The 20,271-nt window shown below is 43.6% G+C and overlaps 1 protein-coding gene across 1 annotated transcript in view; it reads right to left on the bottom strand.

Moving 5' to 3' along the window:
• The window catches only part of TRIM8 (tripartite motif containing 8), an 82,762-nt gene that overhangs the window by 6,907 nt on the left and 55,584 nt on the right, over positions 1 to 20,271 (bottom strand). Inside the window, exons 3-4 of the mRNA XM_069239510.1 lie at positions 2,214 to 2,447; positions 383 to 414 (exon numbers count right to left, since the gene is read on the bottom strand). Coding sequence (XP_069095611.1) covers positions 383 to 414; positions 2,214 to 2,447 — 266 coding nt within the window. The remainder of the gene's footprint in view (positions 1 to 382; positions 415 to 2,213; positions 2,448 to 20,271) is intronic.

The raw sequence follows: 20,271 nt of genomic DNA on the forward strand, positions 1-20,271 counted from the left end.
AGTCTACGATTAAGCAGTATTGCGCCGGTGACAAGACAGCATTTCACTTCAGATTGCTACCATTTGGTATGTGCGAATTTGAGTCCATACCAAAATGCTTTTCTAGGTAAGGGGTTGTTCCAGAGGTAGTAATATTTGGTGGGTGTTCAGTCTATTCTTCCTAGGAGAGCTTTCACGTGACACGAGGCAATACTTACAGGTTAGCAATTCCAGCCAGAGAGTGCAATAGCCTGCAATCCGTAACATGTTCTTGTTCACACAATAGAACCATCCTCTAAGATGATGCACTATCCAGCCAACTAGTCACGAGATGACTAACATATTACATAGGTATCATATTTGACACTGCATGCAGTTATTACAAAAAAGCAGGGGCTCTTACCTGTCCATCAAGATTTTCACAGACTTTGTATTCTAGGATGGAAAAAGAAGAGCAGTTAGTGGCAGTAGTTTGCCAGCATAAGGGCAAATAGGTCTCAGATAACTGAGAACCAGTCGCCCTTGGGGAACAACTTTGACAAACTATTCATGGGTGACTCTTTTAAAGCAAATGTAAGCATATTGTAGGTTCTGACTGCTTGTGAGGTTATGTGATTCGAGTGCTCGTGCATCAAACTTTAGAAGCTGACCCTGCATGCTCATCACTCTAAAAGAAAAGTCACAGGAAGAGCCTAAAAGTAAGCTGGAAATCTATTCCACTGACTTGCCACAATCAATTTTGCAAAGCCTGTCTACTATTTAGCATTGAAAAAAACTCAAACAAAAATGTGCACATCTGTAGTAGGCCTTACCACAACGTAAATTGTAGAGACAAAGGCAATGCCAGATCAGATCTCTGCATCACAATATAACAATGCCAACTAAAGCTCAGCTTTGTGTAAACATTATGTGCAATGGCTACAACAGAAGGTGTTCCAAGTGGACAAACAGTCTTTACATTTAAGGAAAAATAAACTCCATTTTATTTTCAAAATCATGACTATGAACCTAATGTGAAAGAGAACTTTGTCCGAATGCAAGGATTTGTACTCAAATAATTTGAAACCCCCCTTTCGCAGTGGACCACAAGTGTCCACTTGACTTTGTTCTTGTTTTCCCCCTAGAAAAACAGGATGCCACTTAACTTCTTACATTCTCTATGCCCACTCCTGCATTTCGCTTTTACATCTTATGGGGCCAGTTCCTCTACACTTTTCCTTTAATGCTCTGCAGTGACCAGAACTCCTCCTTATAGCTTACTTTATTACTCGGTCTTCTTTTTCTACTCCAACCCTATATATTTTTTTAAAGACCACTGCTATTTCTCAAACTTATTGTACTTTCTCTTGTTTTTAATGTGTTCCACTGTAAGTGAAGCTGTTGATTCAAGTTGCCTGCTAGTAGAGCTAAAATCCCTGCGGTCTCCTATGAAAACCTTAAGTTTCGGGAGTCCTCTGTTTAAAAACTCAGTCTGTAATAGTACTTTTGTAAGAGATAGTATTTAGTGGCCCATATCACAGATAATGCGCAATGCAGCGTGGCTCATCTTTAACCTGGTGTCGTGAATGCAGACCCAGTCTGTGCACCTCATCATAATGAATGTGCTGCACCCAGTGCAGACGCAAAGCAACCTACCTTGGTGGAGTACATTAGTGAACGGTGGAAGACCTGCCCGCCCTGTCACTGGAGGCTCCATCCTGGTCTCCTTTTCAAACTGAGGCAGAGCTAGCCCTGCATTAGGGGACAGTGTGTGACTGCAACCACCAGCAGGGAGTGTGTGGTGGATTTGGGAGCGAAGCAGGAGAGAATCTATAGACAATGCATAGCCCCCTCAAACTGTCCCCCCGGGGAGGGGGTAGTGGGGCAGACTGAGTGCCTCTTTGTGCTGTCTAGGAGGGGATCCATAGGCACCCCGTTAGCCCCTCCCAAGCGTGACCTCTGTGGGCTCCCAGAGTGCCTCTTTGTGGCGTACAGTAAATGTGCCTCCTGATGCAGGCTTTGCCTCTGCACCAGTGTCTATAATTTGATGCGGAGGCAATGTTTCCTCATTTGTGAGTAGCTAAGCCCCCATGCAAATGGGGTAACACCTCCCCCTTGAGATCATGCCAGCACTCAGGTTGTGTATTACAAATGGGACATGCAAGCATCTGCAGCCTCTTCTGTTATAGTAAAGTGCCCAGGGCACAAAGTCTTAGACATTTGTAGTTAAGTCATTAACCATCAAAATAATGTACCTTCATGAAGTTGATGTCCTCGGTCTTGTCGAACATGACCTGAACAGAGCTAAGCAGCTTCTTAGCTTCCTGCATGCGCTCATTCAGGTGAAGAACTTGGGCGGCATTTTCATTGCAAAACTTAGCCTGAGCTTTATCCAGGATGTCCATAGTCTTCCTAAGATCTTCATCCAAGATTTGGTGCATCTTTTCATACTGCAAGCGAACCTCATCTTTCAGCTGGCTCACCTTCTCCTAGAGAAAAAGTACACAACATTTTACTTGTATGTCTTAGGTTCTACAGACAGCTAGATTCTTTGATAAAAGCCCCCACAATAGAAAGCCTTTCTATGGGACCGTTGTTAAACCCTGGAGTGGATGAAAATTCCACAGAAGAAAGGGGAAAAAGTATAGCATTTTAATACAGTTTAACAGAATGACTTTCACTGCTACCTACATAACTGCCTTTATGTGATATGTCCAATATCACGCACAAGGCAGATCAGACCTTGGGGTACCTAGCTTACGGATTTAAGCTATCTTTTCATCAGTATAATAACCACTGGTCAGGTATCATGGACAAGTGCCTATGCAGCATTATTGACGATTTAAAAAAAGCTCGAGTCAAGTAATGGTACCAAGAAAGTGGAGGACATGCTTTCGGAGGTGAGGGTCACCCTTTATTTATGTTGCTGCCGAGTATTTTTTTTATTTTTTATTTTTTTTAAGCACGATTTCAAAACCTCCATTTTCATACAGGAACATTGAAATCTGCAAAACCTGCTTTGATGGGGAATGTAAATATGTATCAGGAAGCAATATTTTAACAATGTAAATAAATATGGAACTGACAAAGCGAAGAATAAAAATCATGCAGTTCTGCCTCTTGCATGACTGAATGCCTGCGAGTGCGAGGATTTCAACCAAACCAGGATATTTTGTTGATAAAAACAGATCACACTGACTCGCCGTGCTGAATGAGTTAAAATAACCTAATGCATGTGATAAGTGTATATTTTAAAACAAAGTCCCACCAGTGGTTTGCCAGCTAATAGCCCTACACTCTACAAATTTAGCAAACTGGTGTAAATTAAATGTCCTATGCAAAGAAAAACTTCAAAATGTAAAATGAAACTGCCCTTGTTCTCAACTGTGCTTTTTTTGGGGGGGGAAGGGGAGGAAGGTGGATTAGCTGAATACACTGATCTCAAAAACATCCACACTGGCATCCATTAAGCGCAATCATAGACATCACTGGGCACTCACATTTTGTATGTGATATCACTGCAGCTTTTGGTTAAGGGCTCTTCAGTACTAAGGGAATCCACCGGAAACACTTAAAAGAGAACAACTTAGTATACCTAGCTTGCAGGATTACACAAGGCTAAGCCACTCATAATGCTTAAGAAGCAGCTATTAAATGTGTCAAAACATGCGAACCATGCATTGGCTGCACTGAGTATCTAACAGTAAGTGTAAAAACTTCAAACGTCATTTAAATCTTTATTTATTGGGAGGGGAATATGGGGGGGGGGGGGGGGGGTCAAAAAGCACAGGGCGGCATGGGCCAAAAAAGTGGATTCTTCAATGTTAATTCACAAAGGAACCAGTTTTACTATAGCTAAAAGCACTGAAGGAAATACCCAAACCTTGAATGAAACTAGAAAGCTAATCAAGTTATGCCATAGCGTAGTTGGTAGTTTTTGAGGTATTTGCGTAACAAAAAGGTGTTGGATGGGTGGAATTTGAAGCATTTATCAGCCAGGGACTTCTGTTGACGTATAAGCTATGTGCACAACTGTCAAACCAGTTTTTTTTTTGGGACTGTCAATGGACCCGATAATTTGAACACTAAACTAATCCCACTGGATGAGGAACCAATTCCTCCCATCGTCAAGTGAGGGTTTGTAGATTCCATATGTATCAGCAAAAGAGTGATCCGATTGGCTAGATACAAGAGGACAATTTCTGTTGTGACGTACACTGCAAGACATTTTTCTATTAAAAAAAAAAAAAATTGAAGGTGGAAGAGAAAGCATCTGCAAATCCCTTGGCCCACTTGGATTGGTGTGAAGGGGATCTCAAGGTGTTAGAAAAAGAAAGGAAAAAAAATATATATATCACAGGCTTCGCAAACCCGAGTTGGCTTTATGGACCCCCTAGCACCTGCTTAAAGACCATGGTCTTTAAGTCTAAAAACTCTACCCCCCCCCCCCCAAAATACCTACATGAACCAGGCCTTAGCTGCATGCATGCAGGTCCTGGCCTACAGCTAGGTGTAAATGGCCGAAAACTGAACAGGAGTTTGTCACTCAGAGTTTTGCAAAAGGCCAGACCCTGTGCAAAACCCACTCCAAAACCATGCATGGCACCTGGCTGGCTGCCCTGAGGCTGCCATAAGCAGGTCACCGACTCCTACCGTGCACAGCCAAGGCCTGTGTGCAATGGAGGTTGGTCAGCCAGAAACAATTAAATTGGCAGGTGGGGGGAGGGATCTATCTGCCTGTACGCCACTGGCTTGACTCCCAATTGCACAAGGCTAAAGGTTGTGACCAGTGGCTGTAGGTTGTATAGGAGGTGAATGTAGCATCACCCAAATTTAACTGGAATATATGGAGGGGACTTTTCGGTTTCTTCTGCACATCACACAGTAACTTATGATTACGTTACAAATTAAAACAGACTCCGACCCCCCCTGAAATGGACTAGTTATAGATCGCACAAAGGATAACTCATGCGGACACCATTCAAACCATCACTCTCGCCCCAATTGGAATTATCAGAACGTCACAATAAGTTGACAGCTAAGGGATGATATCATTGGTTACATGATATAACCCTGATGAATACTGTGTAGTACTGTTATTTAGTGGTAGAAATATTGTGAGGTATGAGCTATTAAAAAGAAAAGAAAAAAAAAAAAAACAAACACTCAAAATAAAACTGGAGGAAAGCACATACATTCATCCAGGCACCTCAGGACAAAGATCCACACTGACAAAAAATATTTCATCACTCTAAGGCATTGATACTCAAAGTACGGCCCGCGGGCCTCATGCGGCCCCTCTGACTTTTACATGCGGCCCTTTGAGCAACAGGAGCACTGGGCAGCTGTTTGCTTGACTCTGCACTAACAATAAAAATATGAAATACACGCATAATCATTTATTTCAAGCTCAATTGGTCTTAAAGAAAGGAAGTGAGTAGGGACTCCTGCACTTAACTTTAGAAACGCCTTCATTTTAAAGACATCTTGCAACACAAATGTAAAACTAAGACAGCCTCTTCAAAATTAAAAAAGTGTATTTAGTTAACATGCAGAACCTTTTCGCCTTAGTACAATTTATTTTATCAGTGCATTGAGATGTATTCATTTAAAAGTGATAGTTTTCAAACATAAATTTGGAAACAATTATTTCCCTAGCCCTGAGAACATCACCAACAGTAAATTAAAGAGGCAAGTCACTTGGTATGTGCACTTTATGGGTGGCCTGGGTTCCCATCATACATGAAAAACATTACACTTTAATAAATCAACCATAGAAGCAGGTTTTGTGCAGCACACCATGAATCATGTATTTCGAGGCCATATTAAATGTGATAATGCAGAAAAAGGCGGGAAAGTGAGACTAAACTGTCTAGGATCACACAATTTGAAAAAGTGAGTAAGCCGGGATTAGTTCCAGGTTTTCTGGTTTCCCATTGTTTATTTCAGCCACTAGATGTATATAATTTGCTTCTCCTACACCTACCTTGCCACCAATCCCCCCAGCCACCCCACCCGACGGCCACTGCCCTGGCATCAATGTGGCCCCCAGGCACATCACAGACCAAACTTTTTTGCCCCTGGGAAAATGTTTGCGAGTACCCATGCTCTAAGGCGTGTCCTGTTTACATCCCGGAGCACCAGAATTGTTGGGTCATTAAACTGCTATGTGACCATACAACGAGACGGTAGTGGGGGGGTGAAAGCTTATTTTTGATTTTACTAGGCAGCTTTACACTTCAATCACAACACAAATTCCAAGGATATCTATACTAGAACAACTCATTCCACATTTCTGTGCTTTTGCTTAACAGCCTCCCTCTCAAATCAAGTGTAGCATTTGGGACTGAACTCTCCCTTGTCTCAAGCACTGCTTCAGGCAACTTGTACAACTAACCTTTCATGTTCGTCATTGCTTATGAAACGAATACTGAAGTCTAAATATCAGGATCCTTTATATGGAGCACAAAGGACAATTACATGTTTAACTATTAATGAAAGTCAAAAGGATTTCATTAAACAGTAACTCAAGTCAACTTAACCTGTATATTTTCTCTTGAGCCATTTAGTGGGAAAATGATCAACTTGTTATGACAACTGGGGTTGAACTTAAAGGAAAGCAAGTTTCCATGACCATGCACATGGCTCATCTTACTCTGCGCACACCGGTCTTCTCTCGGTGCCCCTGTGCATGTGAGGATCGGAAACCTACTTTGCAACTAAATTTTAAAGATTTAGCAGGCAGTCTGTTGAGGACAGAGTCTACAGCTTCTCCTTGTTCTGCAATACTCTCGATTCTGGCCGACTGCACTAGGGTTCAAACAGAGCACTGCTAGTGGATAATAGTTTGATGGGCACACCTCACTCTACGCATTTTCCCGAAACAAGTGTCCGGTCAGCTGCCAATCGTGAGATAGGTGAACTTTACTAACATTAAGGACTTTGGCGGATTCAAAACCACAGTCCGATTACACAAGCAGCAGTTGACCAATTCTTTTTTTTTTTTTTTTTACTGTGTCCGATTCGAGCATCCGTCGATGCAGGACTCTGGCTGTTAAGCAGGAAATCGACTTATTTTCCGTCAATGTAGACGAGGCTAAGGACAAATCCCTCAAGCAAACTTCACCCCATTTTGTTCAACAAAAGTCTGAGCAACTTTTCCAATGTTGATTCCCATCGGAAAATTTGGAAAGCGACACAGAAAACAAGTCTGATCGGAGTTGCACCAAATTTGGCAAAAATTCATAACTTTAGTAAAAAAACGTTTACATTATATGATGTAAATCTGTTCAGCTGGTTTAAGGAACGTGTTTAAGAAGGTGTGCATAGTGGTCATGAGAGGGTTAAAACTATAGTGATATCCGGAACGGTTTGACCCGAGATACTGTAAACTTAAAAAATAAAATAAAAAATAATAATAATTCAGAGTGGCAGAGAGCTTTTTCACCCATTGGCCTTTTTTTTAGGTCTTGCCTCTAGATCGCGCACACATGCAGACTGAAAAATCAAAAGGAGACATGTTTTATGTAGTATGTGTGCTTCAGCCACCCCAAAAGCTTCCAATTTGCTGGCACCATTGTCGCTTTTCAGTTCTTTACCCACATTTCCCTATTGTATACATACATCATGTCTCTGCATCTGTTTAGCTGGCCCAAGATCAGGGACCAATTACTACTATTCATCCACAAGCCCCATAAAAGCAACTATTCTTGGGACTATTTTTAAAATTTATTTTTAGAGCTTTCCACGAGCGCTTGCTCCTAGTGCCATTTCTCTCTGCATTTAGAAAACGAGGAAAAATATCAGACACTGTTTACTGAGGGCCATTGACTTTTCTTTCTCTAAAGGGCCAGTCCAATTTTTACTTCCCAGCTAGAGTTTTCACATTATTTCAGATGTTCTACAGAGAAGTGGAAAAGCACAACAAGACGTCTAGAGACGAACGTGCACTTTTCAGTGGCCATCTTGAAAGGGTTTTCTCTCGCCAAAGATTTCATGGGCAAAGGAAGGAGAGCCCTTCTAAGACAATGCATGCTTTTAAGGACACTCAGGGGGTCAGCTGAACAGCAAAGGACTGCAGGGAGCGCATATCCTTTATAATCAAAAATATCTTCTGGGTTAATTATTGCCAACTATTTTTTACTCAGCCACACGTTTTACTTTGTTCTTGATTGCTATATTGCTGCAGTATGTATCTGCGATGCCTCTAACTCAGGGTTCCTCCTGGTCGGTCCTCCACCACTTCTGATTCACTGCTGCGCTCCCTTGCCTGCCCAGCAAGCCTGGTCCACCTCCCTCCCCTTAACGGGAAATGAAAATGTCACTTACCCAGTGTACATCTGTTCGTGGCATCAGTCGCAGTAGATTCGCATGTTCTGCAATAGCTCGCCATCTGGTGTTGGGCCGGAGTGTTACAAGTTGTTTTTCTTCGAAGAAGTCTTTCGAGTCACGGGACCGAGTGACTCCTCCTTTTGTCTCCATTGCGCATGGGCGTCGACTCCATCTTCGATTGTTTTTCCCCGCAGAGGGTGAGGTAGGAGTTGAATTGTAGTAATAGTGCCCATGCAATGGAGTGACTAAGTATGCACCTATTTAAGGTTGAGATGATACATATATAGATAATTGAAGGTAACTTCCAAACTGCTACAGGCTCCCGGGGAGGCGGGTGGGCACATGCGAATCTACTGCGACTGATGCCATGAACAGATGTAAACTGGGTAAGTGACATTTTCAGTTCGATGGCATCTGTCGCTGTAGATACGCATGTTCTGCAATAGACTAGTAAGCAGTTATTTCCCCAAAAGCGGTGGATCAGCCTGTAGGAGTGGAAGTAGTCTGAAATAATGTCCTTAATACAGCTTGACCTACTGTGGCTTGTTGTGCGGATAACACGTCTACACAGTAGTGCTTGGTGAATGTGTGAGGCGTAGACCATGTGGCTGCCTTACATATTTCTTGCATTGGGATGTTTCCTAGAAAGGCCATGGTAGCACCTTTCTTTCTGGTTGAGTGTGCCCTTGGTGTAATGGGCAGCTGTCGTTTAGCTTTAAGGTAGCAGATTTGGATGCATTTAACTATCCATCTGGCTATACCTTGTTTTGAAATTGGGTTTCCTGCATGAGGTTTTTGAAATGCAATAAAGAGTTGTTTAGTCTTTCTGATGTTCTTTGTTCTGTCAATGTAATACATTAATGCTCTTTTGACATCTAATGTATGTAGTGCCCTTTCAGCTACGGTATCTGGCTGTGGAAAGAACACTGGAAGTTCCACTGTTTGATTTAGATGGAACGGTGAAATAACCTTTGGCAAAAATTTAGGATTGGTCCTTAGGACGACTTTATTTTTGTGTAGTTGTATAAAAGGTTCCTGTATAGTAAACGCCTGAATCTCGCTTAATCTTCTCAGGGAAGTAATGGCGATGAGAAATGCCACCTTCCAGGTTAGGAACTGTATGTCGCAGGAGTGCATGGGTTCAAAAGGTGGACCCATAAGTCTAGTTAGGACAACATTTAGGTTCCATGAAGGAACAGGTAGTGTTCTTGGTGGTATAATTCTCCTAAGGCCCTCCATGAATGCTTTAATGACTGGTATTCTATATAGGGAAGTTGAATAGGTAGTCTGCAGGTATGCAGATATTGCTGCAAGGTGAATCTTAATGGAAGAGAAAGCTAGGTTAGATTTTTGTAAGTGAAGCAAGTAACCCACTACATGTTCTGGAGTTGTGTGTAATGGTTGTATTTGATTAATATGGCAGTAGCAAACAAACCTCTTCCATTTACTTGCATAGCAGTGCCTGGTGGATGGCCTTCTTGCTTGTTTTATGACTTCCATACATTCTTGGGTAAGTTGTAAGTGCCCGAATTCTAGGATTTCAGGAGCCAGATTGCTAGATTCAGCGATGCTGGATCTGGGTGTCTGATCTTTTGGTTGTGCTGTGTCAACAGATCTGGCCTGTTGGGCAATTTGGTGCAGGGTACCACTGAGAGGTCTAGCAGCGTTGTGTACCAGGGTTGCCTTGCCCAAGTTGGTGCTATCAATATGAGTTTGAGTTTGCTTTGACTGAGTTTGTTTACCAGGTAAGGAAGGAGAGGGAGAGGAGGAAAAGCGTAAGCAAATATCCCTGACCAGTTCATCCATAGGGCATTGCCTTGGGATTGTTTGTGTGGGTACCTGGATGCGAAGTTTTGGCCTTTTGCGTTCTCCCTTGTCGCAAACAAGTCTATCTGAGGTGTTCCCCAGAGTTTGAAATAAGTGTTCAGAATTTGGGGGTGAATTTCCCATTCGTGGACCTGTTGGTGATCTCGAGAGAGATTGTCTGCGAGTTGATTTTGTATCCCTGGTATAAACTGTGCAATTAGGCGAATTTGGTTGTGAATTGCCCAATGCCAAATTTTTTGTGCTAGCAGGCTTAACTGCGTGGAGTGCGTCCCTCCCTGCTTGTTTAGATAATACATTGTTGTCATGTTGTCTGTTTTGACGAGAATGTATTTGTGAACTATTATTGGTTGGAAAGCTTTTAGTGCTTGAAAAACTGCTAGAAGTTCTAGGTGATTGATATGCAGTTTTGTTTGATGTACGTTCCATTGTCCTTGTATGCTGTGTTGATCGAGGTGTGCTCCCCACCCTGTCATGGAAGCATCTGTTGTTATTACGTATTGTGGCACTGGGTCTTGGAAAGGCCGCCCCTTGTTTAAATTTATGTTGTTCCACCACAGAAGCGAGAGGTAAGTTTGGCGGTCTATTAACACCAGATCTAGAAGGTGACCCTGTGCTTGAGACCACTGCGATGCTAGGCATTGTTGTAAGGGCCTCATGTGCAGTCTTGCGTTTGGGACAATGGCTATGCATGATGACATCATGCCTAGGAGTTGTAATACCATCTTTGCCTGTATCTTTTGTGTTGGATACATGCGTTGTATGATGGTGTTGAAATTTTGAATTCTTTGTGGACTTGGAGTGGCTACTCCCTTTGATGTGTCTATTATGGCTCCCAGGTATTGTTGTACCTTGCGTGGCAGAATTTTGGATTTTGTGAAATTGACGGTGAACCCGAGTTTGAAGAGGGTTTGTATGATCTGATTTGTGTGATTTGAGCACTGTATGAACGAATGGGCCTTGATTAGCCAGTCGTCCAAATATGGGAACACATGTATTTGCTGCCTTCTTATGTGTGCAGCGACTACCGCTAGACATTTGGTAAAGACTCTTGGTGCGGTTGTTAATCCGAAAGGCAGTACCTTGAATTGGTAATGTATTCCTTTGAATACAAACCTTAGGTATTTCCTGTGCGATGGGTGTATTGGTATATGGAAATAAGCATCCTTGAGGTCTAAAGTTGCCATGTAGTCGTGTAGTTTTAGCAATGGCAATACTTCTTGTAGTGTGACCATGTGGAAGTGGTCTGATTTGATGAAAGTGTTCACTACTCTGAGGTCTAGGATTGGTCTCAGTGTTTTGTCCTTCTTTGGTATCAGAAAGTACAGTGAGTAAACTCCTGTGTTTATTTGTGTGTTTGGCACTAATTCGATTGCATTCTTTTGCAATAGTGCTTGCACTTCTATCTCCAGGAGATTGGAATGGTGTGTTGTTAAATTTTGTGCTTTTGGTGGTATGTTTGGAGGGAATTGTAGAAATTCTATGCAATAACCATGTTGGATAATTGCTAGAACCCAAGTGTCTGTAGTGATTTCCTCCCATGCTTTGTAATAATGACCTATTCTTCCCCCCACTGGTGTTGTGTGGAGGGGGTGAGTGACATGTGAGTCATTGTTTAGTAGTAGGGGTTTTGGGGCTTTGAAATCTCCCTCTATTTCTAGGGAATTGCCCTCCTCTATATTGTCCCCGAAAACCTCCTCTATACTGTCCCTGGTAAGTGGACGGTGTTGCTTGTGAGGTGCTGGCTTGTGTGCTTTGACCCCGAAACCCCCCTCGAAAGGGCGTTTTACGGAATGTGCTGTAATTCCCTCTGCTCTGCGGGGAGTAGAGTGCGCCCATGGCTTTGGCAGTGTCCGTATCTTTTTTGAGTTTCTCAATCGCTGTGTCCACTTCTGGACCGAACAGTTCTTTTTCATTAAAAGGCATATTGAGAACTGCTTGTTGAATCTCTGGTTTAAATCCAGACGTTCGGAGCCATGCATGCCGTCTGATAGTTACAGATGTATTAATTGTCCGTGCAGCTGTATCTGCAGCGTCCATGGAGGAACGTATCTGGTTGTTGGAGATGGTCTGTCCCTCCTCAACCACTTGTTTCGCCCTATTTTGGAAGTCCTTGGGCAGATGTTCAATGAGATGTTGCATCTCGTCCCAGTGGGCTCTGTCATAGCGCGCAAGTAGTGCCTGGGAGTTCGCGATGCGCCACTGGTTTGCAGCTTGTGCTGCGACTCTCTTACCAGCTGCATCGAACTTGCGGCTTTCTTTATCTGGGGGTGGTGCATCTCCAGATGTGTGAGAGTTGGCCCTTTTCCTAGCTGCTCCTACAACAACAGAGTCTGGTGGCAGCTGTGTAGTGATGAAAACCGGGTCCGTAGGAGGCGGCTTATACTTCTTTTCCACCCTTGGTGTGATTGCCCTACTTTTGACCGGCTCCTTAAATATGTCTTTTGCGTGCCGGAGCATACCAGGGAGCATAGGCAGGCTTTGGTAGGAGCTGTGGGTGGAGGAGAGTGTGTTGAACAAGAAATCATCCTCGACCTGTTCTGAGTGGAGGCTTACGTTATGAAATTGTGCTGCTCTAGCCACCACCTGAGAGTACGCGGTGCTGTCTTCTGGTGGAGATGGCTTTGTAGGGTAGGCCTCCGGGCTGTTATCTGACACTGGGGCGTCGTATAGGTCCCATGCGTCCTGATCTTGGTCACCCTGGCTCATGGTGGTGTGAGCTGGGGAGTGAGATGGAGTTTGTGCTGGTGAAACGTTAATCACGGGCGGAGGAGAGGGTGGTGGTGTAATTCTTTTAACCACTTTTGGTTGTGGTGCTTGTTCCGTCTGGAACTCCAACCTTCTCTTTCTCCTAATGGGGGGAAGGGTGCTTATTTTTCCTGTCCCCTGCTGAATGAAGATACGCTTTTGCGTATGGTCCACATCAGTTGCTTGTAGCTCTTCCTCAAACCTATGCTTTTGCATTTGGGAGGTTAGCGAGTGCTCTTCTGTATAAGAGCCTGAAGCTGGGTCGCTTGCAGTTTGTTTCGGCGTCGAAACTTTGTCTGCGTGTTTTTTCGGCTCCGAGGTGACTTTTTTCCTTTTCGGGGCCGAAACCTCTCGGCGTCGATCTGTTTCGGTGCCGCTGTCTCGGCGTCGAGCCGTGTCCACACCGGCATCTCGGTGTCGAGGCTTGTCTCCAGCACTTTCTCGGTCCCGAGAAGGCTGCGTGCCGGTGTCTCGACCGGAGTCGGACGATCTCGGCACTGTTTGGGCCTTTTTCGGTGCCGACGGTCGGTCACCGAATTTATGGGTGGAGCCATGGCCTGGTGGCAGTGGCGTCCCCTGGGCCTTGTAAATGTTTCTTTGTGTGGTTTTCGACGTCTTACTCACGGTTTGTGTGTCGTCGAATCCTTCGGAGTCTGAGTCTTGGATCGAGAAGGTACCTTCTTCTTCCTGTTCCTCGAACTCCCGTTGGGCTGTCGGTGCGGACGCCATTTGAAGTCTTCTGGCTCGACGGTCTCGGAGTGTTTTTCGGGACCGGAACGCACGACAGGCCTCGCAGGTGTCTTCGCTGTGCTCAGGTGACAGGCACAGGTTGCAGACCAAGTGTTGGTCTGTGTAGGGGTATTTATTGTGGCATTTGGGGCAGAAACGGAACGGGGTCCGTTCCATCGGCGTTCCTCAGCACGCGGTCGGGCCGACCAGGCCCCGACGGAGGATCGAAAAACTACCCAGAAGGGCACCGGAGTTCTTCGATCTTCGATGCGGTGTTGAATCTAAGTACGCCGATCCCGAACGCAACAATACCGACGAAAATCTTCCGAAATTAACTATTTTTTCCGTTCCGAAACTCGGAGCAACAGGAACACGTCCGAACCCGATGGCGGAAAAAAAACAATCGAAGATGGAGTCGACGCCCATGCGCAATGGAGACAAAAGGAGGAGTCACTCGGTCCCGTGACTCGAAAGACTTCTTCGAAGAAAAACAACTTGTAACACTCCGGCCCAACACCAGATGGCGAGCTATTGCAGAACATGCGTATCTACAGCGACAGATGCCATCGAACATTCAAATATGGTGGTCCTTTTCTTTAAATAGACCCTCCTTCTTAGTTGCCTTCTCGGGAAGTGCCATTTGTTAAAACCGCAGCCTGTTTGGAAAGAGCCTCCTCCCTCCGTTCCCCCTTCTAATACCCACACCGGCATACTGACACCATGTGTGCTCTTTGTGTCAGTTTAAAAGCAGTCTGAACACAGCAGCTGCTTGTGTCTCTGTGCAGGGAGGCGCGCCATAAAATGTCCCCACTCTGTTGCCTATACTGCGGTCTATGAGGATACCTCGCTATCACACCCTTTTAACCTCTGATCTCCCTCCCCTTTTCTCTCAACGCATTCCCGTTCACCACCCCCACCACAATGCCAAAGGCAATATGTCGCCCATTGCCGAGACCCTATTGGCTTTTCCAATGCCTGTTGTACAGTGGTACCAGAACTGGCACTGCAGTACCCAGCAATCTGATTGGCTGGCTGCAAGATGAAACAATATTCTGACTGTCATTATAGAATATAGAGACTTAGTACACTTGTCCCAAAGTTGTTCTCAAATAAATAAGTAACCTGACCCTCTGGCAATAAAAGGGGGCAGGTGGGACCACCCTAACCCCTGTGTGGGTCCAAAGGGACTTCGGATTGGCTGGCAAAAAGAAGTAAGACATGCTGCGGTAGCCATTAAAGGATTTGGGGTAATGGTCCCCACTGAAACGCATTATAGTGAAGGCCCGATATTGATGGTCATAAAAAGGAACACACATGAAGGGTGATAAAAAGATTTTAGTTAAAATAAAAATCATGCTTGGATTTGGTGAACCCCGTTTGAGACAAAACCGTTTCCTCTGAGAGGTGATGGGATGTGTCACAGAAACTAAAACAAATTAGCTTATTTCCTCACACTATCTTTCACAGCCATGTGAGAATAAAGTCTGTTATTTTGAGGAAAACATACATTTCCAACAGCAACAACCGTCTGAGTTCATTCCCACAGCAGGTTTCCACAGTGTTCTAATTAACTAGAGTGCTAAATTTCTGCATTTGACACTTGAAGTCAGCCATCTTGATGGACCCAAAGCAGTAAAAGGTTAAGCATTTCCTTTAGAAATGAACAAAATAAGGGGGTTCTTTTTGAAATTATGGTTAGTCCTTGGCTAACGGCAGAAAAGTGTATGCAAATGTCTGACTAATCGATCAAAAGGGCATTGCCCTGCACTTGTTGGTTTGCAAATCTGGCAGCATAATGTTAAGATTTTTTTTTTGGGGGGGTTGCTCTATGGCAGGATTTTGCACCCAACCCTTGACTTCTGCCATCCCCCTGCTTTTGGCCATGTGAATCCCCTGCTTTTGGCCATGTGAATCCAGAGCTTGACTGTAGAGTGTCACTTATGGCCAGGATCATCACCCACTGCTTCATGACCATGTAAAACCCTACTTGCTCAGCCTTCAGCTGTTCACAGCAAACATTGTTCAATGATGTTCAGCAGCCAGCTCTCCAGAAGTAATCTCCACTCATGCCATCATTTGGGTGAATACAAGCGGAAAGACAAAAACATCCATCAAAAAGTGCTTCACTTCTGAAATATCCAATTTCTATCGCATCTCATGAAAGCTACCAGATAAGTTTACAGGAGTCCACAACCATTGACTTAGGTTGTTGTATTTCATCTCAGACACAAAGTCTATCGCACTGTCGGGATCACTGACTATATTTAAGTAACATTGTTGAAATTAACAATCAATGATGTCATTTAACATGGGTGATGTAATAAGCACGGTCTTTAGGCGTGCATGACGGGGCACAACGTTAGTTAGTTTACTAAGCTATAACTGGTGAATCTTTTTTCAACATTCGATCATGTCTCATTACAAAAACAAGAAAAAAAATAAAACGTTTATAGTTAGGTTTTGGAATTGTAAGTATCTTATATGTACACCAACTCTTCAGGGCCAAGCTGCAAGGCTGAGTGTGCGCAGTTGTGGGTGAAACAGGCATCCCCTCTGCATCGTCTTGTAGCACTGGCAGTGTTATCCTCCTGCCCAGTGCCAGTCCTAGATATGAATACCAGGTCCTTCTTGCCTACGGCTGGCAGATAAGGATTCGTGTCATTATTGTCTGGTCTGTTTGCTTTTTTTCTATTACTTGTGGTATCAGAGGAACTGGCGGAAAAGTGTATGCAAATGTCTGACTAATCGATCAAAGGGGCATTCCCCTGCACTTGTTGGTTTGCAAATCTGGCAGCATAATGTTCAGATTTTGCATTCTCTTGTGTTGTCGGAGTATTGAGTCACTGCTCTGATGGGTCTATCTGCCTTTTAAATTCAGACTACTCTATTATTTTAGGTGTATATGTAATCACAAAACAGCCTTTGCTCACTGATCCGCAGTTTGCCAGCGGCTAAAGGATAGAAAGCAGTTGGCCCCACCGTAATTAGAAATTGCAGCGCACCCACTGCAACCAAACTTGAGCAGATGCTCATTACAAGTCTCACCATAGGCAAAGAAGAAACAAATCAATCCTGAAAGAGGATTTAACCCACAAAGCCTGACTTAAAAATCGCTGTTGTGAGGAATTATCTTTTCTAATAAGACCTGCAGCAAGTGCAATTGAAGCCACCAGGCAAACCAGAAAGACCCAAAACTGCTCAGGCCACGAGTGAAAAGACTGACAAGTGTTTTTTGCAATCCCTGATCAGGGTCACTATACCATGACTTATGATCAAAGATAAAATAGACAGTCTTTGAAGTGTTGGCTGGGCTGGATATATAGACAGGGCCATACCACGCTGATCAGCATCTGCTTGCAGCACACATGCAGCAAATTTGCCTTTTTCTGCACGTGACCTCAGATTTTACCTTTTTCTGGACCCTATTTTGCTGACTTTAGAGCTATATGCACTTCACAATCGCTAAAGGCAGTAAATTGCCTTAGCCTCCCCTCTAAAACGAAGTCTGTACAGTGGAATGAACTCAATATTTGGCATATTGTTCCACTATACATCAACTGCAAATGGGGTCTAAAGTGCACCGATGGCATAGAAAGCTAATAGTAACACGTGGGCTGCAGTGTGTTTTTTCACCACCCGCATGTCTGACAAACATTTCTCCAAGAAGCACCAGAGTGCTATGGCTGGGCTGCAGTTAAAAAGCACTGCAGTGACACACGGCACTCCCTTTGCTATGAGGAAAAAGCCCATTTTATAAATATATTCATAAGTCACCCCTAAAAAGAGATCTGTAAGCTCACAGGGTTGAGTGCCAATATATAAAAATAGGCAGCGATGTAAAAGGCAAAAACTTTTCACGTTGTAGGCCTGGCTAGATGTTTCTCGAATACTAGGTGGCATTAAAATCTATACTTTCCACCTCCTTTTAGGAAAGGGCTACAAAAAAAAAAAAAAAAAAAATGCTTCAAAGTTGTTCCCTGCTTAGTTTTTAAAACTTAATGGTGAAATCAGATTTTTTATAAGTTGAGTAAAAGTAACCTTGTTAAAAAAAAATGCACTTCAGGCAGAAGACCAGTTCTGCCAATCGTCACCCCCCATCCCAGATCTGGAATACACATCCTTGGTTGAAATGTTTCCTCTGGGCCAAGGAAAGGTTAATCAATAGTGTAACATGCTGTAAATTTGACAGGTTTAACTATCTGGGGATAGACCAAAACAGTTGACAGTACAAAATGCAGCTTTAGCACTACCTCTCAACTTGGAAGATGCCAAGGAGGGTTTCTCAAACTTACCCCACAACCCTCCTAGACAGCTAAGCTTCAGTCATAGTCGGAGAGCAAACCAGTTTTGACCTTGTTAAAAAAATAAAAAGGGGGGGGGGGGGGGGGAGAGGGGGGAGCCAAGAAGCTAAGGACTGTCCTGACTGGTGGCAGCTGGGCCCCACGATCTTGAAGCAGGGGCTCTTGGGTAATTTTACAGTAAGGCAGAGTATGTTAAAGTTGGCACAGGCGCCCTTTCCCAAATAATAACCCCATATCCGAGAATGCACTACAGCATTTATTTTCTTATTTGGATCCCGCGTTTTGGAATAAGCTTCCATTCCAAGTACGACAATGCAAGGACCACTTTAAATTTAGGAAACTTCTGAAAACTGTTATTCGTGACCTGTTTCGTTACCCTGTTGGTGATCTGCCTGGCGCCAAGATACTTCTCCTGGGGTGAGTCGAGCTTGATATAAGTAAGATCAACATAAAATATGTGGCATTTGAAAGTGGCTGAGACCCGACAGTCTAGAGCACAGGGGTTATTGTTTAGTGAAGCTGTTAAAACCATGCTACAGCAAAGAAAATTAAAGTTTGGTTGACTTCTGTAAAATGAAATTACAGCCTTTATAAGTTTCATCGTGGCAAAACAAAAATGATTTTTTTTTTTTTTTTTAAACCAAACTTAACAAAAACACTGGAGAAATAATCTCTTCCATAATGTGGGTGAAACAATGAACACACTGAACCTTCAATCTAATGGGATGAAGATACAGTAGGATGCAGATGTAGAGGGATACAAGATATACAATGGCAGTGCAAGGTTTACTGAATGTCGGGCACAAGGCCAGGAGGACTCCAGCAGTGGTGGTCCTACCGACAGATTATGATGCTGCCGGTCAGATCGCCGCCACCGCCAGGATCTTGGATCCTGAAGCGTTGGCGGTAGGGAAAGCCACAGTCAACCACGGCGGTGCTGATGTCGGCCCAGCTAAGCTGATCACAACTTGCCTTTTCAAGGCGGGGACACAGCCATGGCGTCGGACCACCAACTTCAGAATCAGGCCCTTATTCTTTAGGACAATAGTAATGAATTGACTCTCAGACTACAGAACGTATTTTGTGGAGTTCATGTTTTAAGTAGAGAGCTGGCTCGTCCTGAGCATGCCACTGACCATTCACATGAAAAATCCTTGTATTTAGCTAGGAAAGCATAATAAAGTGATTAAGCTTAGATTTAATGGGGGTCAACTTTCTTACCTGAAAAAGAGAACATCGTAAGGCAGTGCAAGATGAAAGCAATCATGTGAAGCCAATTACTGAGATCTTCCTGCCACTGCATCACCTTCCCTACTCTTCAACATTCACTCAAGCATGGTGCACGTAAAGGAAGTAACACAAACAGACACTTAAACCAAAGAATGTTTTGCCTCACATTTTTCAAGCACTCAGGAGAAAAAACTATCTCAGTGGGTGCAGAAATGTTCAACCCAAGCTGCTGGTGTGGATGTTTCAGCAATGGCAATACTGGTCTCAAAACTAGCCTTGAAAGAGGCTCACAGAAATAAAGAATATAACTTTATAACCAATCAGCAATATCAAGGTCTATCTATAAAGAAGGACGAATGAGAAATCACACACAAAACGCATAATTAACCACCTCTTAAAATAGAAAAGCTGATAAAACAAATAAGAATTTTTTTACTTACGTTGTAAGCTTCAGTTTGTAGCATTTAGTGCTGTAGATTCACATGGTCTGCATACTCCTGTCATCTAGTGTTGAGCTCCGACACTTGCAAGTTGTTTTTCTTCAGAAGTCTCTCGAGTTACAAGGTATATAGTGACTTCTCCCTTAGCTGCTAATGCACATGGACACAGATGCCATGTTAGATGTTTTTGGCCCAGCAAGAGATAATGTGGTGCACATGTGTATTGTGAAAGGAACTTAATTAGTAAAAGGAAAGAGATTTGGGATCAGAGTCACATGCTTCCGAGGAGGAGGGTGGGCACATATGAACCTACAGCACTGCATGCAACTATCAGATGCTTATAGGGTAACATTTACCATTCACTGCAGATATTGCTATCTATTGCCATGCATGTGTCTTAGACTGTAATGAGTACCTCCTACAGGCAGTCAATAGCATGTGAATGGTGCCGAGTTCTAAAATAAGGTACTTCGGACCATTTGGCCAACCACAGCTCATGATCTAGCAAGGACATCCCCACAGGACTGTTTATAAATGTAAGTGGGGTGGATTAGGTCACCATCTCTCATATTTCTGTTAGGGGAATGTTCCCCAATAAGGCAAAAGCCACAGCTTTCTTCAGTGGAGTGCCCTCGATGTAACAGGGAGGGCTTGCTTGGCTTTGCAATTTGAATGCACTTAAACATCTAGCAAAACCTGCTTTGGATATA

This window comes from Pleurodeles waltl, chromosome 6, assembly GCF_031143425.1.
Source record: "Pleurodeles waltl isolate 20211129_DDA chromosome 6, aPleWal1.hap1.20221129, whole genome shotgun sequence".
Lineage (NCBI taxonomy): Eukaryota > Metazoa > Chordata > Amphibia > Caudata > Salamandridae > Pleurodeles > Pleurodeles waltl.